At 35.5% G+C, this 25243-nt stretch overlaps 1 protein-coding gene across 5 annotated transcripts in view; it reads left to right on the top strand.

The window, feature by feature from the left end:
• The window catches only part of ESCO1 (establishment of sister chromatid cohesion N-acetyltransferase 1), a 34237-nt gene that overhangs the window by 5942 nt on the left and 3052 nt on the right, over positions 1-25243 (top strand). For 4 of the 5 annotated variants that reach the window (XM_074879248.1, XM_074879231.1, XM_074879239.1 and 1 more), the window contains exons 5-11: positions 191-302; positions 1614-1677; positions 3816-3930; positions 13417-13548; positions 20953-21042; positions 23541-23684; positions 24589-24776. In XM_074879248.1, coding sequence (XP_074735349.1) covers positions 191-302; positions 1614-1677; positions 3816-3930; positions 13417-13548; positions 20953-21042; positions 23541-23684; positions 24589-24776 — 845 coding nt within the window. Of the gene's footprint in view, positions 1-190; positions 303-1613; positions 1678-3815; positions 3931-13416; positions 13549-20234; positions 20358-20952; positions 21043-23540; positions 23685-24588; positions 24777-25243 lie in introns of those variants that run through there. The other variant, XR_012630260.1, reaches the window with a different exon arrangement.

The raw sequence follows: 25243 nt of genomic DNA, 5'->3' as shown, positions 1-25243 counted from the left end.
AAATTAATACCACAAACTTCAGCATGGACTAGCTAATCAGTTGCATTTTGTTTGTTTGAAATAATATAGAAATCAGAAAACAGGTGCTGTATTCAAGATATTAATACTTAGTTAGCTCAGTGATTTTGTTAATAGGTTAGGGGCATTAAATAGTTAAGGTTTTCTGTTTAATGTTTTCTGTGTTGTTTAGAGATTTCGATTACATTTGGAATCAAGTCCAGAAAGTTCTCCAGTAAAGTATGTTACAGCTCCTAAACCACCAAAACAATTAAAAAAAGAACCCGGAGAAAGTGAATCTCAAGGTAACTGTTTACTACTAATTTTTCCTCTTCTTCTGGCCAGTTATATGGGAAGCATAAGTCTTCCTTTCAGAGGAGTGTTTCACAGAATAAGGTACAGTTGGCGCAGAACTAAACTTCTGGGATTTGAACTGTTCACCAGAGTTTTCATATTTGTGTGTCACACCCATGGCCTCTTTAGTAGCAGCGAATGGCCTTTTATCTCTGGACTGTGTGGTGGGAAAGAGAGCTGTCTCTTTTCTACCCAGCTCAGCGTTTAGTGCTTCTTTGTGCTTTATGCGTGAATGTTTTAATGCTTAAATATACACCATTTGAGTGAAAGTGAACAGACAACTTTAAAAAAACCCCCAACAACCAACCAAACAGAAAAAAACCCAACCAATCCTTTCCTTTTCCATGTAATAAAGTAGTAAAACTTTCATATTTCAATTGGGTTCTTCTCTTAGATCAGTTTCTGTTAAGGGTTCTCTGTTGGTTACCGCTTCTTTTGAATAAGTACTTGCATTTCTTTCTCCTATATTGTTCGACTTGATCTTGACCAAATTATTGAGTAATCACTCTCCTGTTTTTATTACATAGTCTTCATTTATCAGCCTGTGAATGCAGTTGTCAAAACTTATGATGAGTGTGATGTGAATATTTTGACTCAAGTACATTTGACTAAGAAATATTATCAGTGGATCACTAACATATCTCTTAGTTAACTTCCTGCTTGATATTTCATCCTTTTGGGTTTTTGGTTAGTTGGGGTTTTTGTTTTGGTTTGAGTTCTGGTTTTGTGATTTGTTTTTTTTTGATGTTTTAATCTGAACCTGATTTAGAGTGTAGGTTTTTTTCCTACCACTGTAGGGTATTTTTGAAGGGCAAAATGCTCTAATGGTACTGTTAGAGAATATAAAAAACGTTTTTTCTTTCTTTTGCTATTCTTGATTCTTTCTTTTCCTTAACTGTTACAGAACGTACCTCGGATGGGGGCATACTATACATTTATGATTCTAATACTATACATAGAGCTGTTTATATGGGTTTTGGTATAAAAAGATTTGAACTGCTATGTAGTTTCACTACTGGCCTTGTTCAGCTGCTGGCAAACTGCAGAACGGCTGTGGAAATGTTGAAGGAAATGGCATGTTTTTTGAAGTATATGTAGAGGAACATCTGAATACTGCCTCAAGGTTGCATCTTTTTTTAGTGGCCATGAACAAATTGCAACATTGTCTTGAATATGTTTTTGAAAATCGCTATTTGTGTAGCTCAAATTTCCTTTGCAACTAAAAACTTAATAATGAAGTCATAATCTTTGATTAATTGTAGGTTTGGCTCCCAAGCAGTTGACACCTGCTTCATTTACAAATCAAACTTCTGAAACTGAGAACAGGTACAGTATTTCATTCATTATGAAATTACAGTAACCCTCTATAGAGTTATGAGACATTTTATTATAAGACTAACCGTTCTATTGTCTCCTAGCCTCAACTTTCAGTTTCAAATAAGTGACTTGTCCTTTATAAAAATAGACTTTCATTTTACCCAGTTATTAAGGGATATTTTTATTTTGTTAAGAAAATTATTAAGTAAGATAATTTTAACTGCACATTTAGTTTAAAAAGTAGAATTTAACAGAGTTGGGAAAATATTTCTGATGGTCTTTTCCTCAAATCCAATAACGAGAGAGTATGCGAACGGTTTACCAAATGATTTTTGCTTACAGAATTATTTCGCTTACTTCTGGAAGAGTTTTCTAATCCTTAAATTATGGGAGTCTTGTATATATGAAATCTTTTTAGGTGGGGAAGAGGGGATTTAATTTGGGATAGTTTTGTGATTGTTATGAAATGAAGGTGTCAGCTGCCATGTGAAAATGATTCTTGTTCTTACTACTAACAGTTCAAATTTATGTTTTTATCCTTGATCATGTTGCCTGTTGTAGTTCTTGAACAATTCTGACATAGTCTCTGGTTTTAGGCAGTTACAAGCTAAAGACAATAATTTTTTCATACCCAATACCTTGAAAAGCAACATAGTTGGCACAGTGGTTAGTATATTGATACTGTTTTCTATATTCATAATGGAGACAAGAAAAAATTACGTGGTTTGTTTTCAGTACATCTACATAGATCAGATTAACAATTTCTAACTAACCAGTCCTTTTGTACATGTTGAAAAACTCTACTGCTATGGAATTTCACAGAAGATGGGTGGTAAGGTAGATGTAAAACTAGTTAAATGAGTATTTTTAGATTTTTCAATAAATATTACAATAACTTTGATTTCTCATATTTTTATTCTCAACTGCCAAACAATTTCATGGCATCTACTTAAATTTATTAACTTTATTAGCTGAACAAGCCCATATTGCTCTACTGTTATTTAGATATATATTTTTCTTGTGAGAGCTTTCTTACCCTGCTTTCCATACTCTATCCAGGATTTAAGCCATCATTCTTTCTGTGGTACTCCTGCTGTAATATAGAGTAATGTGCGTACCTACAGTGTAGCTCTCTTTAGACCTTCGTAAGAAAAGGTTGCAGTGGGAAAAGGCAAACCTTGAAGTAGCTACTTAATGCAAATTTGGGGGCACATGATAGGAATACAAAAATTCACTCTGAATTAGCACAAAAAATGCTGTTTTAAAAATGTCTGGCAAGAGTTTTTCTTTTTGAAAAAGCTCACTGAATTAACCTGCTACATGTACTACAGCAGCTGGTACAATTAAGTGTTTGGCCCTATATCCTTAGTTTGCTCAGAAACATAAAATACGTAAATACGTAGTTGAAGGATGAGTATTTTTGTGTGTTTTGCATTGATGAACTCAAGTTTTATCTAAACCTGGAATTAATGTTGTTTTTCCCCTGAATATAGTAGCAAGTTCATAGAATAACTTTGTTCTTGATTATTATAGTACTTTTCAGTGCTTCTTTCAGTTGAGACAAGGGGAAACTTAAACTGAGAGAGATTTCAGTGATATCCATCCATTTATTCCTCAGGTCCTCTTCTCCCTCCCTTCGCTGCCAGCCATTAGGAGAGAATAAGTTTGAATTTGAGCTTGAGAGATTTATGACGTCTGTTTTATGTTGCCCGCCTATATTTGTGGGAATATTTACATGGTCTGCTTTAGCAGCCTGATGTATGATACCTAAAACTAGAAGCCTAAACCTTCTTTAGCAAATAGATTGCATTAGGCACCATCAGTCATTCTCTGAAAATGCCTCAGTTAAATATTTGTGTTAATGGTTGTGACTAACCTACCCCACTTGATCAGAAATTTAATTTCATTTTTTTAATTTAAAAAAATACTGTAATTAGGCTAGTCACAAACTGTATTTTCTGGTTAATAATTTTCCTTATTTTTCCATTTGAATTACAAATTAAAATATATAGGACTGTGGTTTTGGTAATTAACTTGAATTTGCATCTCGTTAAAGTTTAGTTATACTAATCACAATGGCTTTGAGTTTCTAGGATTACATGTATAAGCAGTCCCTTTTTTAACCTGAAATATATTTATATTTCAAGGGTTCCATTGTCAAATCCTTCATTAGCATCAAAATGCAGTAACTTCCTACCATCTGAGGAACATATTCAGAAGCTCAAAGAAGCAGGAAAAGATGCTGATAAGCAGCTGATCATAGTAAGTAATACCCCTTTAGTAAGGTATATAGCTTCTTGAAGAAATTGCTTTTGATTTTGCAGTGCTGTGTTTTTATGAACATGTCTAAAAATCATTACTTATACATAGTATTATTGTCATTGTAAATGATTTGTGAAAGTAGAACATGTATTACTAGATTGTCATTCAATGTAGACGGAAAAATGGTGGCAGACAGACAACATTTAAAGCTGATTCTTGTTAAAACAAATTTCTGCATTTTTTAGATAGAATGGCTTTTTGGAAAAAGTACAGTTGTTTTAGGGAGAATTAATTTGCTTTTACTTATGTGCAAAATCTCAGTTTCTTAAAATTTCAGAATTATAGGGGGAGGCGCATCTGGCAGCTTGTGTGCAAAATTAATAACAGATTTATTCCTGCATCATTCAAATGTCCATTGTTCTGAGACAAAGATTTTTCTGTGGATGCACTCATTTTCACCGTAATATTTAAGCAGCAATACTAGTTTAGTTATTGTTCTTAACCTTTTTGCTGTTAGCTACTGAATGCAGGTATCTCTTTTAAACAAGAAAATACAGGATAAGAAGGAAAAGAGTGACACAGTCATTTTTCTATCTTGTAGAATCACACAGCTTGATAGTGAAACAGTTGGAGGTTTAATCAGATAATTGTCAGATAATCCTTGAGAAGAGAAAGGCTGGAGGTGGGAAGCTACAGAGGGAGAGGCATCCGGGCCACTAGGAAGGGGAGGACTCTGTAATAAGCTTCTTATGAAATCACCCCTCTCACATATATAACTGGTGGTCTTGCTAAATTGCAGTTTTTTCATGTAATACATGGATTATACACATGAAAATATGAACTAAAATAGAACCAGGTGAATCCTGAACACTCTTTTGTATGCATACTGAAATACTTTAAAATCAGAGGTTCTGAGAACTAAATTGATAAACATGTCCTTGATTTGCCTGAAGTGATACAACTCTAAGCACTTGAATGCCCAGTCACGGATGATGAATGAACCATCTCTAACATTTAAGAAGAATTTCAGCTATTGCCTCTTTGAAACTCATTTTTGCAACAGAGTTAAAATGCATGATTAAATATCTTAACTATATTAAAAGGACTATAAGAATATTCCTTTTCATTTCAGTAAAGCTAATTTAATTTTTGCTCATCTGGTATTAGAACTTGACTGAAGAGTTGCTAGGATCTTTGACAAGAAGAAATACATAACTTTCTGCTTAGCTACTGAAATGAAGTTGTGTAGCTCTTCTCTACAGTATTCATACAAAGAGATTTTTTGCAATTTATTGCTGTGCTGGTAGTATCCTTGTTTTCAGCCCAAATCAGGAGAGTAATATTTTTTTCCCCGTGGTATTCAACAGTAAAAGTTTTAGAATATAAAGAATGGGTCATTAATAAAGAACACTAGGAAAAGGGGAGAGACCTAATTTCTTGTGTTCTGTGTGTATTTCTGGAAAATGCAAGTGAGTGCTGTGTTTAATTTTTAAATGTGAAAGTAGCAGCTTTGTAATATGTAATATATTTCAGCACTTCATACAAATCTAATTCACTTTGATTTCATTGAGTTCAGAGTAGGCTTTTTATTGTGTTGAAAGGACGTTTTGGTAAACTCTGTAGTTCACTTTACCAAGAAAGCATTAGGTAAGGTATTGCCTGATATTTTTTTTTACCTGGGGGAAAACTGCTTTTAGCATTGTCAAAACATATAAAGGAACCCAAATATTCGTTAAGCCATTTTGTAAAATACTATCCTTGACATTAGTTACTGTGGAGACAAGACATAGTTATGTCTAGAATAGTTTGTGCTAGCATCTGGAGGGGAAAAATTGCTAAATTGATTTCTAAAGTACCAGCCTTTGCTGGTACCAATAGTCAAAAGATTGGGGATTAAATACATGTAATAAGGTACATTTTGTGATTAATAGTTTTGTCTGCAAAGCCATTGTGAGTTTCTTAAATGTGAATTCTGAATGGCTGGACTTGTTTGGTGGGTTTTTTTAAGTAGAAGATACTTTCAAAGGTGTTTATGTACTTCTGTAACAATGCTCTGAGAACAGAGAAAAGATTCATTTGGTTTAAAAGCTGTTCAGGTTGAAATTTCTCCTATACGGAGAGCAGTCTTACTACACACAGTCAATTCACTTAAATTAGCGTTTATAGTGTCTGTAAAAAAAAATTTTATAGTTAATAGCTAGAAATCATTTTTATTTCGTTTCTGGCGCATTGCTTTAAAAGAAGCAGTTTCATTATTCTTCTTTACCTTGAGCAAAGTTGGGAAGTCATGCTTTTATTCTTAGCAAGGAACATTTAACTTGCACTTTGTTACACTTTTTAAAAAAATTAAATGCCTGAAAGGTGCAATTTTGGGCTCTCTACTGTAAAATCTGTTTCTTTTGGAGATCTGTCAAGCTAGTCTATCTTAATATATGTACAGAATCCTTTTTTTCTTTTTGTAATGGAAGTGGAAAAACTAGTAGGCCTTAGTTTAACTCACCACATGATACACTATCTTTGTTTTGCTGGTTTTTTGCTATTGAATTTCCCTAGTCTTTTCTGTTTACGTTGGACATCTGTCCTTTTAATTATCTTTACAGTATCTGAGGCTCAGAGTCTGGGATGTTACAATATTGTCTGTGTATTCTAACCTTTTCATTTCCTGAGCTATATTTAGAAAGGTGTTACGGTAAAACTAGTCTTTGTTTTCCACAATATGTTTTATTTTTTATATTTAATTCTTAAAGATTTATCTTACCTTCCTTCTCCCATGTGATTGCTGTAATGAATAGATTTTCTATTTTTCTTAAGTAATATGATCTTTAACAAGCTTTAAGGCTATTTGACTGTAACAGAAGTACAATAATACAACATCCATTTGCAGAAGTATTTAGTAGCTCTACTTGCACCATTCTCTTTCTTGGTACACATCTAGTTATCTGAGCAGCTTTCAAGCATAAAATTATCTTCATTTTGTAGAGGTACAACTAAGACAAAAGATGAGTTGTTTCTCTGTTCTTCAGATTTACTTGCTGTCACACATCTTAAAAAGCAACCCTCTTCAGAGAGTAGAACTTCAGCTGAAAACAGCAAGAAATCTAATGTTACAACAAACTTTTTAAAACAGTGACAGGAAACAGTGGTGTTCGAAGTGATGTGCAAAGGTTTAGGTTCAGACCGAGGAGAGTATGATCTGTTTTTCTGGAGGAAAGTAAGATTGAGGCTAAAAGTATGTTATGTTCCAAATTCATGACTTGGTGTTTCGAGAAGTAGTCTGTTCTGAATATTTGTGAACTGTACCCTCTTACATGTCATTTAAATGTTCAGTTGGTAGGTTGACAGGTTACCTGAAGCTCCATATTGGAAGTTTTATAAAGTAATGCACTAAAATTGTTCTTTACTTTCCAAGCACTTGAATCTGATGTGCAACTATGAGAACTTGAATATGAAATCATCTGTTCCTTTAACTTCTGAAAAGGAAAGAAATACAAATGTGCAAAGCATATGTTTTCAATTCTCATAAAATGAGATATACTTTACATCCAAGACAAGGAAAGTCAGTTGTTTGCTTCTTGTAAAAATTCTGCTTGCCTGCCAGATCTAGGACAAAATTTTGACCATAAGAATAGGAATTGATAAAAACATTAATGCTACAGAGGAATGTTCTAAATAATGACCTGTGAGGTACAGGGATGCTTCTTCCATTTTATGCCACTAGGAAGATGTGTTCCTTTGAAAATTAAACTAGTCTTTTGAAAATGATACTCATCAATTTTAGGAAGGAACATGTCAAAAGAATGAACAACAAAAGCAAGTCACTGAACTGATAAAAAGATAGTATAGAGTTACAGAGGCTTTTCTGCCTTTCTAGAGATCTGAGTTAATGCCTGGATGCAAGCAAACATGATTAAATGTAGATGATCTTTATAAGTATCAGCAGATGCATGGATCGGGATAGCTTGACGGAAGGTGCTTTTGATTCCGAGGTTTGAATTGGTGCTATATGTGGAAGAGATGTGCAGGCTAATTCAGTTTACACACTTGGATATCATACTTGAATTTTTCCTTACATATATTTTGGTTAAACTTGAACATAGTTTCCTGTTTGACTGAAATAGGTAATATATGAAAGAAATATTTTGATTTAAGCTGAAAACACAATCCTCAGTGGAAATAATAAGCGTGAAAGTGATTTCTTACAAGCCTGAAGAAAGTTGCGTAATGATCACTTAAATTTGCTGTTTTCTTCCTTAAACTGGTATAGTCCGGTTAGCAAGTTCTCTGAAGAATTAGAGAATGGCTTTTGGGCAGTGTTTTGTTGTTCACATTAGTTACATACTGCCTCTTTTCTTTCCTGTAATCCCAGTAAAAACAAGGCAGTGGTTACAGTGTAAGTGACTGTGGAAGGAGTTTGGTAGTTGGGAGCAGTCACTCTTCCTTTCTTCCCGCACAAATCTTACCCTTTGGGCCAGCTCTGCTCTTAGGGGCGCAGTAATGCCCATCCTTTCTTATTATCACTCCTTCCCATTTCTGCTTCACTGCAGCAACTGTCTAGCAAATTCATGTGGGTTGTGTTTGGTGTCCTTTGTCCTGAAGGTAAGAATGTTTTGTGAGGTTAGCTGGGGACCTGACACAGGAATTCAGGCACCAAGGATACTAACATTGTGTTGTGGGTTAACCCTGGCAGGCAGCTAAGTACCGTGCAGCTGCTTGCTCACTTCTCCCCAGTAGGATGGGGGAGAAAACTCATGGGTTAAGGACAGTTTAATAAGTAAAGCAAAAGCCACACATCCAAGCAAAGCAAAATAAGGAATTCATTCACTGCTTCCCATCGGCAGGCAGGTTTTCAGTCATCTTCAGGAAAGCAGGGCTCCATCATATGTAACGGTTAGGAAGACAAATGCCATAACTCCAAACATCCTCCCCTTCCTCCGTCTTTTCCCCAGCCTTTATTGCTCAGAGTGATGCCATATAGTATGGGATACCCCTCTGGTCAGTTGGGGTCAGCTGTCCTGGCTGTGCCCCTTCCCAACCTCTTGTGCACCCCCAGCCTCCTTGCTGGTGGGGCAGCGGGAGAAAGAGAAAAGGCCTTGATGGTGTGTAAGCACTGTCCTGCAACAGCTAAAACATTATGAAGGCAGCTTTGGTCACAGATCTAAATCACAGCACCGTAGCAGCTGCTGTGAAGGAAATTAATCTTATCCCAGCCCAAACCAGTACACATTGGAACACTCTCTGTAATATTCTTGAATAATGTTTTTTATGTGTTGAGAATGGATTAATTGTCCATTGTAAATACTGTGCAGATTTGGTTTTTAACTTTGTATTTTTATCATATTGCTTTAGCTAGTGACCAGTGAGGATATCATTTCATGATGGATAATGACCCTCCATTTTCATTTTTCAGATATCTTAAATAAAATTAGATACATCACAGTTCTGAAAGTTTCAGGCTGATTTATATCCTTTGGCTAAAATAGCTTTTCAGAAGGATAGGTACTTGTGGGGGTTTTTTGTTGTTGTTTGGGTTTTTTTGTTAAATTCCACAGTCTTCATTTTGAAGTGAAAGTTGTTTCTGAGTTGGGTCATGTCTTCTGATCCTCCTGGTCAGCTAGGGGGTCTACCCATCAGCCTCAGTCTTAAATGCATCTTTTGTTGAAATAGCATTCTTTGACCTTTTTGTTTTCTGTGGAGAGCCCAAAAATCTGTGTTGTTCCTTCCTGCTCTTCTTGTATTTCCTTTCCAGCCTGCCTGTTTCTATGGCTGGGTTTTTTTCTTTGTTCTGTGAAAAGACTAGAGGAAAAAATAATCTTCCTCTAGCTAACACTAGGTAATCAAGAAGGAGGTGACCTAATCTGTGCCTGAAGAGAGAGAAAACAAAAAAAAAAAGGGCCCCTCTTCATCTCCTACAGAGGCACCAAATGCCTTTTTTGCTTGCAGGGCTCCTTATGCCACATATGGAGGATCAGCAGACATGCACCTTCTCAAAGAAGATATTGGTAAGACTTTTCTTTCTGTCTAACACAGAATTAAGAAACCCTTCTGGAGATAAAGGCAACGTTGTCGCAATGTGCAATTATAGTTAGCCTTAAAACAGTGGATCTCATATATCCTGTGCTTATATTAATGAGGATTGCCTGACATGTCGGGAATGCTTAATTGCCATTTACATGTGCAGAATTTACTTAGGAAGTAAAAGTATCCTTGCTCTTTATTGTTACTGTTTAGAAAATTGAGTTTTAAATAGAGTAACACATTTTTCTGCCCGAGACCCCACGTTTTCTTAAATATTGCTCTGAAAAACATTTCTCTAAGTTCTGAGAGTCAAACTTCTTACATCTTTTTCTAGTTGTGAAAAGTCAACAGTCTGTTCTCCAGTACCCAGTATCTAATGTTTGCTTTGGAGATTTTTTTTTTTTTCCAAAATCCCAGTTTTAAGTTTTTACTTACTCTTATATGGGGTGCATAAGATGTTCTTGGGTTGTTTGGGGATTGTTGGTGTCTTTTTTTTTTTTTTTGTTCCTCCCTCCCCATTGAGGACTGACAACCTTTAATGCAGTATTATTGTTTGGGAGTACTTTTTCCCCTCTTCATGCATGCCCTTTCCAGTCTTGCTTATGAAATGACATCAGGTTAAAAATAGTCAGATTCTGTAGATGTTTCATTAAAGTACAAAAATGCATTCTTCATAATTCCTGACTATTTTTTGCATGTCCTGGGTTTTTTTGTTGTTGTAGTCTGCAAGCATTATGTCCTGTGGTGTGTCTTTGAAATAGTACTTCAGTTACACAAAAAGGCTGTCGTCTTTACTGCCCTCAGGATACTGTAAAGTATTTGCTAAAAAGTATAGTCAGCATTTGTTAGGGCTACAGAGTTCAAAAGATTGCTTTCGATACTACAATGTGTTTTTTCTGATAATTCACATAACAGGTTTTCAGTATTAATGTCTGCATGTAGCCCATTGGTACAGCTGAACGCATGTAAAAATAGTAATATCAGTGAAATTCTTAGAAAACAAATACCAAACAAAAAATTTCCCCAAAAAATGAAACTCACTGATACCAGCAACATCCAGGAAAGTCTGACTGTAAAATACAATATGACAGTACTATTCCAAGGAAGTAATCTGTTCCTGGAGACTTGCAAAACAGCACATATATTTACAAGGCAAGGTGGGGTGAGCTAAGGAGATGGGCGATTTTGATGATATCCTTGCCCCAGATTTTTTGATTACTTTTTCTACATAGCTAGGCTTTTTTTTTGGCTTGAGATCTTTGGTAGTAAACTAATAGATGCTTTAGCTTAAATACCTTTGGCTCCTTGGTCATTTGAACAGAAGTTGTTTCATAAAACTTACTGCAGTACTGATATCTGCCAAGTATTTTAAGAGTTGCTTTATCTGGCTAATTTTCTAATTGACATGTCTTATTTTTTTGGAAGTATATTCCAAGCATCAAAGTAGACTGCCTCTTCACTTATCCTACCCTAGATATAGGGGATATCTTCTCCGTCTTCAAGATAGGAATTACTAAGTGCAGATTTTCAATTGGTTCATCTTAAGATAATCGCCATATATCATCCTTCCTACTGAACTGTCTTTTTTCATCTTTCATGTATAAACCCTTGAAATGCAGTATATTTTGGTGGCCAGATGGGTACTTTGTTTTGAACTATATTGCTGCTTTAAAGGAAGTCTGCAGGTAAAATAAAATATGTTGGATTCATTTTTTACAGCTTTAGAAACCTCATGTTATTCTGACTTTGCAAATCTAACTTCAGAGCTTATCTTTCCTTTTTCCTTCAGAAAAACTAATATCCTCCTGTTTCTCCTTCTGTATACAGTAAGAATGTATAAATTGATTTACTGTTAAAGCAGTGACTTCTCAAGATTCAGCTTCTTTCTTTTGGCTGAGTTCCATATATGTGCTCTTAAAGAGAAGTTCAACTCTTGAGTTTGCCTAGCCAGTTGTACCTTTAGTCTCTTCTTGGAAAGAAACTGATACCTACATTATAGATTTCATTAATGGCTGCTTGAAATAAGTTGTGTGGAGAACTGAGCTGTCATCTAGCTCTCAGATGTACTTAAACATATCTTTGAAGATTGAAGGAGCAAGACGTTATTCATAAACACTTTTGCTGTGTTGCAAAATGCTTTCTTCTGTAAAGCAGGCTTTTTTACTATGAATATTTGCAGCTCTTAGAAAACTAAATTAAGTTCAGGTGAACTGTTTTCTTGCAAACCGTGCGCTTTCAATTTGTGCACACAGGTCAATTTCCTTTTAAAAAACACCCTCAAGTCTTCTTTTGCTTATATAGTATCCTATTTTAGAGTATAAAATAACTTTCTATTTCTCTATTACTTGTGATATATGTTAAAGTAGATTAAAAGTGACATTTATTGCTGCTTACATAAACTCAATTTCCAAATGTAGTTAAAGAAAAAAAAATTATTTGCACATTAAGTCATAACTTAAAATGTGCCTTTTTGGCTAGAGACTTCAATCTAACTGGTATTCTTTTGCTCTTTGCAAAAGGCACTCCCTGCACCAGACACTTCACTCTTTATTAGGCACTGATTCCTTAATCTGAGCATACTTCCAAATTAATAACACTGTTTTAATGAATAAATAGCAAAGCAGTAGTGCCCTTAATTTGGTAATGGTTGATTATAGAGTAGGAGGATAAAGGGTTAGGAGTGAAATGGTATCATCCTCCATTTGTATTGTAGCTGCTATCCAGTGTCTGAAAAATAAGTTATCAACTCTGTGCAATTAAGATAGCATGTCAAACATCATTGTTAGCTGTTTCCAATTAAGAGTTAAGACTTAAGTACTGACAGTATATTAAATGAGTCTTTTAATCAATGAAGAGAGGGATAAAACACCATAGTACTGCTTGATTGCCTTGAAATAATTGATTTTTGTACAAACCTAAAAGGTAGTGATCAGCTGTTGCAGATGTATTGCTGATCTTAACAATTATTTCCATAACTTTCCGTTTTTTATAACATCCTTCCAACATTCAGGCAAATGGCTCACCTTTGGCCCACCTCAAAGCAACTCACAACGAAAATACGGGCAGCAGCAGAACTGTAGGGAAAAGCAAATAGTGTGGGGTTGGACGTGGGAATTTTCTTTGTGGAAGGTGATTATATTTACTGTAAATAAGGTAACGAAGAAAGAATTCTCTGTTCTTTGTATTTCATAAAATAGAAATAATTTGTTCAAGACTAATGGGGGTGGAGCTAATTTTAATGTTAGGTAGAATTTGCTCTGTGCCTTTTGAGTCTGTGTGGGTTTTTGAAAGATGGAATTCTAAATTCTGTACTTGTTCTTTCTCCTGTTTTACTCCATTTTAGCCTTTGTGTTGAGTTTCCAGAAGATAAGTTATAAAAGGCATGTCTGATTAGATGAAAGCTCTGTTGAACTGTATTTACTGTGCTTGCAATTGACAAATACCTTTTCTTTTTTTTTTTTTTTTTAATAGGATGCAGGACAGAAGAGATTTGGTGCTATTTCCTGTAATATTTGTGGAATGCTTTATACTGCGTCAAATCCAGAGGATGAAACCCAACATCTGCTATTTCATAACCAGTTCATAAGTGCTGTAAAATATGTGGTAAGAAAACGTTATCTTTGTAAAGACATAAGTATTATTTCCTATTTGCTGTCTACTAGTTACAATTCATACTACATTAAGTCATGTTTTAATAGCTTAGTATCACAGTAGGCCATTAATAATCCACTTTGGGAAATAAACATTTTAAGAGCCATGGTAGACAGGTTATATGTGATGAATGAAAATATTTAGTGGGATAGTGGTGTTTTATTGCCATTGTATTCCATCTGTTATAGTTCCCTGGGGGGTGAGGGTGGTGATAGGAAAACAAAGGAATGTCACTGTTCTGAAAGTGCTAAATACAGGTTTCAGTACAACTGGTGTTTGCAATGGTTGGCGTAATAGTCAGATAAAGAGCTGATTGTACTGTTTTTGTAATTGTGTAATCTTAGATGACTTCTAAACTACTTTTTCTTAATTATGTGTAATTTGAAGAGAGACTGCCTAGGAATCCAGCTGATATAACTTCATGGTATATTGAAACTTTATGAAATTTATAGTGTGATTGTAATCTTTAAATATAAAGTCCAAAGTATTATTCCATAACTTCATTATATGTGCTGTATCTGAGTATATCTCTCATATTAAAGCTCAGATTTGAAAAATTTTGTACAACTTAAAGAATATTGTAAAATCAGCTACTTCACACTAGCTGATATTACAAGACTCACAGGAAATAACTGTTCACATGTCTGAAATCCAGAACAGAATCCACAAAGTCTATTTTCTTTATCACACATGTTACCTTCAGTACTCTACACTCGAGTAGATAAGACCTCCAGGATAACTGAACTGAGGCCACCAATTCATTTCATGTAGGTACCAAACGGCTGTTGGGCTACTCTTAAAACTCAAGCTCAATTTTATCTAACTGTTTACAGATATAAAGATGTATCTTCATAGCTAAAGTGTTTGACACTATCTGGTAAATAGTTCTGGTATTTGTTCTGTTCTTGGTTAGTTTTTGCGGAATAGTCCAGACATCTTGAAAGATCTCTTCTGACACACACTAGCTACATTCTAGGGTGAGACGGGGCAGAAAGTGTGATGGAATGCAGTACGTAATACATTTCCCCATTTATTGCTGTTTGTCCTTCCCTCCCAAGTACTTTCAGATCTTGAATGTTACCAAAGATGTAAACATAATTTACAGAAGATGGTGTTAGTTCTTCTGGACAGAAGCTGGCAGATGAGTTCAGTAGTTACTTAAAGCTGCTATGTTCACATGGGTAGGAAGCTCTGCTGAAGTTTGAATATTTTGGAAGCTGAAAGAGCTGAAATTTCTCACTTGTGTTTATGTCTAGAGTAGCAACATGATTAATGTAAAAGTGAAAGAGCAAACTGCCTTAAACCAGTTGTGAATAACTATGTATAAAGTTAGGTATGCTTTTAATTTGAGAAAAACTTCCCTTATTGTTTTCTCAGTTGCTAGGCATCTTTTTAAAACTTCACACAATGTGTACTCAAGCAAATTATTTGTATTGTCAGTTTAGTGAGTAAACAGTTCTATCTCTGAAATCTTTTAAGACTCGATGTGTTTTGTGATGTTGTAGATGGCTATAGAGCGAATATGAGTCTTTAAATTCCCTTCAGATTTTTTTTTTCTCATAACAATTTGATTGACAGTCTGTTTTCTGCATGGGTGGGTAACTTTTGCCATGCTAAATAGATAAGTCTTTAACACTAGTCATTTGACCCATAGTCAGTGGTTCTTGGTTGATTGTATTGTGGTGATGTCAGTGACAGAAACATCCTCACCTCCTCTTAGAAAATAATTTGAATTTTAGATAAGTCTTCTTGCCAGTGAATTAGAACACCAAATCTCTACTTGTTAATTCTTAGTCATCCAGAAATACCAGAAGAACGATTGCTAGTTATCCTAGGTTTGCTAGGAGGTTTCTAGTGGGGATTGCTGGGAGGATGGCTCGAAGGTGTGATATGGTTGGTTTCTAGATGTTTGTATGTAGTTACTGTGTTGAAACTATAACTACCTTCCTTTCCCTGACAGAAAGTGTTAACTGTACAGTAGCATCATGGGATTAAAAAAAAATGCACTAGAGAAAGTATTGGTAACTTCTTGGTTAGACTTTCTGGTCCAGGAACATCCGGTCTTGGTGACCTTGGTATATTACTTTATTAGCTCTCCAGATACCCTTTTTATGTAGCTAACATATTTGGCATTATTGTTGATTTGGAGGCTATTCTAAGGTGTCTTAGAAGCATTTTTCATTCTTTTGTCATTCATATTCTTCATGCCATATGATGCAGTCCCAGTCTGACTTGAGAAGACTTTTCTCAGTTTTTCCTCCTGAGTGTCTCGTATTACATGCTAGTAGTTCTGTTGATGATTCATTTCACAGAATGACAAAAAGGAGGCCTATATACATTACCATGCTAGAGCTTCTTGCTGTGAACTGTGAAAATGGACTTTATTGTGTCTTGCCCACCTGCATGCACCTTTGTGGGTTTTTTAAAAGTACTGAATAGCTAGAAGATAGTTTGCATGTAAATAATAAATTATTTACTGTCTTTAACAAAATATAATTTTGTTTATTTTTTTTTTAAAGCCTATCTTGTTTCTTTCAGTAAATATTTCTTTCTAGGTCTCTCTAGAAATTCTGTGATGCTGCCAGAAGTAGGACGAGCTAACAGGGAGATGGTATTGGGATACTTGTTTTGCCATGGATGACTGATAGAGACAATTAGGAAATTGTAGGCCTTGTGTAGACAGAGAAAGTTTGGCAAGTTTAATTATATTTTCTAGATTTGGGAACAGAAGATTAGCAAGGACTGATACGGGGTTTCTGAAGGGTGCCATTTGCTATTAATAGAAGCGTGAAAGTTGAGTAAGCAAGAAGGTAAAGTGGTCGAGGATAGTACTGGAGCAGGAATAGATTAGTGTGGAAATGTCCCCTACTGCAGACAAATGTAGGAATCTGTCTCACTATCCTTCTGGTTTCAGACATCTGAAAGTCTCCAGAAAAAATATATGCCATTATAGCATGTGCGTGCATTGAGTGATGACATACACCTCAAGTGTTAACTCCAGTGGGATGGATAACTTTGTGGGACGGATACGTGGTTCAGTTTTATAAAATCCTCTAGCCGTAATACCACGCAGTATCAGTTGTGTATCCTCTCTGTGATACCACATAATACCAACTTAGTATTTCTGCAAAATATTTTTAAGAGCAAGACATTATTTTTAATGATGTTTTTAAGTTGCAAAGCCAAAAACTTAAATTAGGAAATGCCTGTGGATTCAGGTGCATGATGTGAGTGTAGTTAATGTGTTTGTATTTCAAGCTCATCCTCTTAGTTAAGAATATCTTGAGCTGAAAAAAGTGGAAGAAGCTGTTACTTGAGCTAATGTCTAATCTGATAAGTTTTAAATAGCTGTTCTGCTGTAACTGCACCCAAGCCCATCTGTGAAGTTCTTATGATTTTCAGATTTTTAAAAAAAGGCAACATTTGAGTTCTTGGGACCTAAGGTTAATAGAATATTGGGATTGATGATGATGATGATGAACTTCATGTGACCTTAGAAAGATTTCATGCTTGTCTTGATTTACATTAATTCCGAAGTGATACGTTTCTACAACATAAAACTTAGTATTTCAAATAAAGCTCTTACCATTAGCTATCTTCTGTGAAAATTTTAGTTTTAAGAGAGGGTAGTATTTAATAGTTACATCCAAGGATCTTAATGTGTTCTCTAGTCGAAACCTCATTCTCCACATTACATTCATAGGAAGGAGGCAGAATATCTGTAATTTGATGGAGTCAGGAAGAAAGATGCAGTAGACCCATGTCTCTCCTACAAATTATCAAAGATAAAAATGCACAAAATTTCATAGTAAACGTGACTACTAGGGGAAAAATTCATAAATGCTTTTCTTAGTGAAGACTGAGAATATATTATACAGTATTAACCACATTTTCCTCACTGCCTCAATGTTTTTGAGGAAAAAATGGTATAAGAAAAAAACACCACTGTTTTTAATGTATTTGTATTCATTTGAGAAATAGGGAGTACAGACAAGTCAGAACTGACGTATATAGAAAGATACCAGGTTTGCTATCCCATTTCCTACTCTTACATAAGAACTTTTAAGGCATGGGGACATGCATGGGAAGCAGTCTACTGTGTCTTCTAACTTATGCTTTATGATTTTAAAGACAAATTACATCAGAGATAAGCAGAACACAGTTCATGTGAAATTGAGTGCTGAACATTTCAGTTATCGTGCTGTTAATGTTGGAGCCATCTTTAAAACTGTATTCTACATCAGTCATTATATACCTATATAATGTCCAGGGAAAGCAATGCACTACACGGTGTAGTGGTAATTACTGTCTGTACTATTTCATGATGTGGTAGCAACTGCTTGTCTGTATTGCCCTTTTTTGAATGATTTCTTTCTTTTGTAATTCAGTTGCTGTTACACCTTAAAAACAAGCAGAAGCAATATTTAATCTTGTTTGAATTGGGAGGAAGAGTTTGAGGTTGATTAAAAATGAGTTAACTGCATTGCAGAGCTGCCTTACGTTCTCAAATGAATACAAACACCTGTAGGATAACTAGTTTTAACATGGAGGGGAGGAGTGTATTGCAACAGTTGGTACAGCACCAGTCTGCCCAGCTGTGGCAATTAAGCTATATGTGCCTTGCTACTGCTGGCTATAGGTAATCTGTTGTTGAGCATAGACTTCCAATTTCAGGGAGGAGTGGTGTGTATAATCATGTTGTTCTACTCCAGGCCTTGCAGAACATGTATCGTGGTGGGAACAGTAGCTTTCCTTTTAGATTTGGTCATCACAAGCAATTTATATCCATGCTTGGGCATCTGGTTCAACAGTAAATAAGTCTTAATGCCCTACAGTAGTGTCAATTAGAAGGAAAGGAAAAGCAATTTTTTTGACATTGCAGTAGAATATTATATATTGCAGACATAATGCTTTTGTTTCTTACTATAGTAAGGTGTTCTTGCCATCTGCCTGAGTGAAGGAGTTCAACTTTAGTTCTCAGTGGTTGAAATACCTTGCAGACTTGTATTTTGGTTTAATAGTGTTAAAATAGTGGGCTTTTGTTTAAAAAAAAAAAAAGTTAATAGGTGTGTTGAGAGAAATAATCTTCAGACCACATGCAAGATACCGGTACTAAAGCATATTTTGTGTATTGTAGGCCTCTAATAGGATCAGTCCCAGCTGAAGCTATAGCACATTTTCCTTAGTGGCTTTAATGTTAGAATATGGCAGAGCTGTGACCAATCTTGTGCATTACTTCAGTTTTTCTGGTTTAAGGAAGCACAGTTCATTGCTCACTAAGACTGAACAATAAGATACTGAAGATGCAGATACTTACAAGAAATGTTAGTGTTTCATTTTGAAATCATCAATAACAAAGGAATATGACTTTAAATTGCCTTCACTAAAACTCTTGGATGAGCTTACGGTTTGCAGAAAATTTTTTGAAAGCTTCATCTAAAAGATACATTTCTGAATAAATTCTAAAATACTTCAAATTAGAATCTACTCCTGTGAATATGATCAGTCGTCATATATTAATCACGAAAATGAACAGGTGGGCAATAGTGAAAATAATGAGTTCTGAGTATTAGAGAGTTAATTATTGCATTTTTACAGAATTATTTTTAGACTCCTGCTAATACACTGTTCCGTAAAACTATAGCAGGAGTATGATGTTCAGAAATGTTTTCTTCCATTGGATTTAATTTTGTTGGAAATACCTGGCTACAATGTCAACAGGATACCCTGACCGAAAACACAGGGTTGAATTTTCTGCACTAGGCCTGCAACATTCTGGATGCTGTAATGGTAGGATTATCAAACACATTGCATTGATCTGCTGAGTGATGGTCACAGTTGGTTTAAAATAGGCTATAGAAAGCTTTTGCAGGGCAAACAGGTAGCCCAAAGGCAGCAAAAGACAGAAAATTGAGAGAGGATGGTATTTGAGGTTGGAGAGTAGAATCCTTGCCTGAATCTTTTGATACCTTTTCTAACAGTCTCAAAAAGCATGTCACAATTCTACAAGTTGCACTTTTCTGATTACCTGAATATTGTGACATGGCTGTTTACTGCCCTTTGTGTTCAGACCATAATGTATATAAATTCAAACAGGATCTTCATTTGTGTTGGTGTTCAGTGGACTAAAAAGCAGGCATGATTAAAATGGTGTCTGTGTTGCAACCATTGCCGTGCTGGGTTATAAACTTATACTTAAATAGGTTCAGGGCTACCAGCAAGTAGATACATTTCTAAAATTATTCTCTTCATGTCTTGTTTGGGGTAAGGGAGTAAAATCAGCATGATTAAAATGAGATACAGATCAAGTATTATAACACTTAAGTTTGTCTTTTTTTTTGTGGTAGAATATATGGCATTCATTCAGTGCCAAATTCCATTGTTTGGTCTTTAGTTGAACGTTGTTTTACGGGAAGGTACAGATTTCAATGAGAATTATTCCATCAGTATTGTTTCTTCAAAGGCTTTTTTATTTAAAGTTGCTTTGAGTAAGACTTGTAGATCAGCCTTTTTAATGGCTGAAGTTACTTCTGCATTCAGTATTTTTAGGTCCCATCAAAGCAACTTGAGTTCTAATATCTACCAGTCCCATCTTACTAGATTTAAGTGGCTTTTTTGTTTTGTTTTTTTCCATGCAGGTACTGCTCATTATTCACCACGAGTGTGGATCTGAAGAAGAGTTAATTACCTCTATTTTTTTGAGTATGTTTATACTTCAGATACACACAACGTAGCCTCCTTCCCCATTAGATTCTTAGAAGGTAGTTATAAATTTTTTTCTAGTATCCTTCTTGTGGCTTTAACAGTTATGATCAGTAACAAAATAAACTATTCCTTACATTTTGGGCAACTGCATGCCAATCAGTTCACTTAGAACCTCCTGGAGGTCTTTCGCATGCCAAACTTTAAAACTGAGTGTGTATTTGTGGAGGTAACTATGTTAAAAAGAAATCTTTTATTAAAACTTAGGGTTTTTCCCATTCACTGGACTTCGGAAAATAAGTATTACAAAGGTTTGGAAATCAGTTATGTGAGCCGAGTTTGCTACTTCTATTTTAAAATTCAGTTTGTGCTGCAGTCCTGGGGGAAAAAAATCTACTTGGGAAATGATAAGACATGTTCACAAATTGTATCTAGATATAGTTAGGCTATTGTATAAATTATTGTATAAGTAAGATCATATTATATCTGTTGTGCTCATTTTAAAAAGCTAGCTGAAGTTTCCTTCGCTAGCAAAGCAACTGCTAAATAGTGTAAAGTCTCTGCATAAAGTCAGTGTCTAGAACAATAATACGCAATTTCTGTTTGTAAAAGTACGTCTTGTGTATGGTTTAGATAAGTGTTTGTTTTATTTAGGGTTGGAAAAAGGAGAGAATTTTGGCTGAATATCCCGACGGAAAGATAATAATGGTTCTTCCTGATGACCCAAAGTATGCCCTTAAAAAGGTATGGTGCAAAGGACTGGGCTTGACCTTGTTTGATGTTTTCATATAAGTAATGAGAACGTTCATAGTAAAATTTGTGTAATACATATGTGAGCAGTTGAAGTTGGACTCAAAGCTGCAGTGGTTCTGTAGCTTTTTCCACAAACGAGTCAGACATCTCACACTTAGGCACTGCTGCTCTCTTCATAGAGAGGATGGGTCTGAGCAGGAGTAGAAGGCAGGGGTGGGAACAGCATCAGCCAACTGTTAGGTTTTTTTAAAATTTTTTTAATATACTTGCTGAATGCCAGATATTTTATGTAATATAGACTTCCTGCTATATTTAAACAAACTGAAATGTATTGACCTTATTACACAGCACAAATATGGCACCTTATTACACAGCACAAATATGGCACCTTATTACACAGCACAAATATGGCACCTTATTACACAGCACAAATATGGCACCTTATTACACAGCACAAATATTCTCTAAAGGATTTTTGGATAAAAACAGATTTAGGTGGAAAGTGGCCTCAAAGTCATCTAGTTCATTCCATGTCCAAAGCAAGAGCAGCTCTGATTATGATGCATCTGACAGCTTTCTGAAACTTCTAACACTGGAGGTTTTTCTGACCTCTCCAGACTGTGTTACAGTGCTTCACTATCTGTAACATTAGGAAATTTTCCCTAAACGTCCAACAGAATACTGCAATTTAAGCTCCTTAGTGCAAATCATACTGCCATAACTGTAGAAAACATACTTCTTTTCCTCTTTGCAAGAGCTTTTTTTGTGCCTGAGCAAACTCTGATTGTTTTCACCTTAAGGAGATTAATGGGATGTGCTGGTTTTTAGTTTATACTCCTAAATAATGTTTTATAGCTCTCTGATCATTTTCATACTCTCCTCTAGATTATTTCCATTTGTGCCATGTCTCATGTCGTCTTTTGAAACTCTAAAACTGGGCACGGAACACTAGTGGAGACTTAGACCAGCAGGGTACTTTGGTGTCTTGCTGGCTAGCCTGTGTTTATACCGCTTAATATGTCATTACATTTGTTTTTTTCAGTAGCATGGCATTGATTCTGTTTAGCTGGGGATTTGCTGTGACTAATAGGTACATTTTTACAGTACCACTATCATAGGATCACAGAATAGCTGAGGTTGGAAGGGACCTCTGGAGGCTGAATTGATGCACAAGACAGCTCTTTCTGATGGCATGACTGTAGTGGGTTTTCTTTAGACTAACATAGAATTTTTAAAGTTATTGAACTGAAAAGAAACTACAAATGTTCTTTTTACAATATTTAATGCAGATGAGTTTATTAAGTTTTGTTTCTCTGGTGGTATTATCTTAATTTTAGTACATTCATTGCACATGGATTTTTTTACTAAAATGGCTTAAGAACAAATTACGTAAAATACCTAAGTGGGGCAGAGGAGAGGAAGATTGTAGCAAATGAAATCGCTTAGGATAGAGTTCTCTGTAGCTCTGTGTGGTTAAAGTTGAGAGAATCTACAGCTGTCACCACTGTGGATGACTGGTTTCAAGAATGGTTACTTAGTATTTCAGATTGGTACTGGTCATGAAAAGGCTGGTACCTGAAGATTACATGAGAAAGTAGAGAGTGACTGATACCATGCCTTTTAAAAGTTACTTTAAAAGCATTTTTTTAACATATTTTCATTTGATCGGTACTAACTTCATATATTCATAGCATCAGTAATTCTAGTTTTGCTTTACTAATGTAACTGCAACAGGCATTAAAGAAGCTTATGGTGTTTAATGCACCACATAGGAAAGGCCACCTAATTTCTGTCTCATATGAGATAATAGAGGGATGATAGAGGCTGTTTCAGTGCCCGGTTGTAGGTGCGGTAAAATCTCAGCTCATGCACAAGCTTTTGTTCGCATTCATGCTGGAGCTTATATATTTCACCTAAACTTACTAATATTAAACAAAATTTTATTTTTACTTTCAGTTACACTTTGCAAAGCTAATGGAAGAGCAGAAAGCTTGAGAAAAGAGACGACGGTTATTCATTCCTTTACAACAAATGCATACGTTTTCTAGCTGTCTTGGCACTGTGCTTGCTGTCATCTGCTCAAAACCCTTAATGGATTAGTTCTGTCAAGATTTTAAAAATAACAGACAGAAAACCTTCAATTAAGCCAGTCTAACTTTTGGCATAGAGCTCATTTACTTTTAGAATATCAGAGTCCACACTTTGATTATCTGTGTTCTCTTTATTAGTCTTTGACTAATTGGAGTTTGGACTTAATGGAAGCTGACTTAGAGGTCTCTTCCTATTTCCATCTGAGTATTATTTAAGGTACATTTATGTGGACTGATATGTTGCAGGTTACTTAGGATAGTCCTGAACTTTTGGAATAGTTTCCAGGGTTCTAAATAATGCACCTTAGTGCATTTTTGAAAATCTGTAATTTTTATTAAGGTTATACAAATGTATGTTTACATGTGTTTCTTATACAGCATTTAAACTTATTTTGACAGGTTGAAGAAATTAGAGAAATGGTAGACAATGACTTGGGATTTCAGCAAGCTCCGCTCATGTGTTACTCTAGAACTAAAACTCTTCTTTTTATTTCTAACGACAAAAAAGTTATCGGCTGTTTAATTGCAGAACATATCCAGTGGGTAAGTGATTGGATTGAGAAAGGCAATCTGTGTCAGTGCTTAGTGACTGTGTTCTTCAGACATTCTGAAACTACAGAGTTACCTAAGAGTTTAAGTCTAGCATTTAGCAAATAAGTATTCCGGTATGCCTTTTCCAGAGAGAAGGAGACTTTTGGTGGTAGACCATTCTGAACTGTAGCTGTTCATTTTTGTATAGTTGACACTGAGCTGAGACACACATATGGTGTCATAATTGGCTCAGATCTGCTCATCTAAGAACTGGCTACAGCCGAAGGGTAGAATTTTTCTTCCTCTGTTATTCTAGCTCTGGCCCTCCTCCTGCTTGTTGACAAGCAGATTCAACTCCCTGCCTGGCAGAAATCCAACATGGATGAAAAAGTGGGTACTCTGTAGGATTGAGTTGAAGCACCAAGGGGTCAAACATCTCCATGGTGAACAGAAGCAGAGGGCAGGACTGTGTGGTGGAGAGCAGGACAAGAAGTCGTGCTGTTACTTGCAGTACTAAAAACTGATGTCAGAACTTTGTTGCATATTCTGTCTGTTCCCTTGTAAACTGGTGTTTTCTACCGGCGGTTGGGAGTAGCAGACAAGAAGCAAAACAATTTCAGTCAAAGTCAGAGAAATTGATGCAAACACTTTAATACCAGTGGTAATAAGAATTGGATTACTTGTTGCTGTTATTTTAAAATGGATAAGCTTTAGAGGTTTTTTTTGTTTAATCTTGTATCATCTGTTTCAATTTTGAAACTGTTAAGAGAAATTAAATGAGACACAAATATGCGGTCTTTTTGGTAAGGCATTTTAGCAAATAAGTATATTTCATGAAAGAATGACACAAGAATTATTTTGTTCAGTGATTAGTGATGCTCTTATAAAGTGACAAATATTTTTACATCACCTGCAGGGCTACAGAGTTATAGAAGAGAAGGTTCCAGAAGTCAGTTCAGAAAACGAGAAAGTCATATTTGAAAGACAGAAAGCATGGTGCTGTTCAACCTCTCCAGAACCTGCTATTTGTGGGATTAGTCGAATATGGGTATTCAGCATGATGCGTCGAAAGAAGATTGCTTCTCGGATGATAGAGTGTCTTAGGTAATATAAAAAAAAGTTCCCAGGTTACATGTGTTTTACACAGAACTCATTCCAAGACATTTATTGCTTTGTGTGTCTCAATTCTAGTTTTAAGCTGCTGGTGATATTGGGGATGTAGATTTGAGCACAGTTGACAGTTCCAGTATTACGTGGAATTCAGTAACTAATGTCAGTATTCTGTAATAGCTTATCTTTAACAGAAATCTTTCTGCTAAGTGCAGTTGTAATGAGTCACCTTAGCAGACTGCCAATGAGCTTGGATGAATTCCCCTGAGGTAATTATGACTCAAGGAAATGAGACTGTATTTGGTCAGAGTGTGAGATTACCTAATCATTGGCCAAATGTCCATTCCTTAGAGGTAGAAGAGGGGAGAGAACAGAGACCAGTGCACCGAACTACTTGATACAGTCTGGTGGCTTTCAACTGTATTTTTTTTTTTTGCTTTACTCAGGTTCACTGAGCCTTT

Source organism: Strix uralensis, chromosome 1 (genome assembly GCF_047716275.1).
Source record: "Strix uralensis isolate ZFMK-TIS-50842 chromosome 1, bStrUra1, whole genome shotgun sequence".
Lineage (NCBI taxonomy): Eukaryota > Metazoa > Chordata > Aves > Strigiformes > Strigidae > Strix > Strix uralensis.
This window is presented reverse-complemented; position numbering and strand designations above follow the sequence as displayed.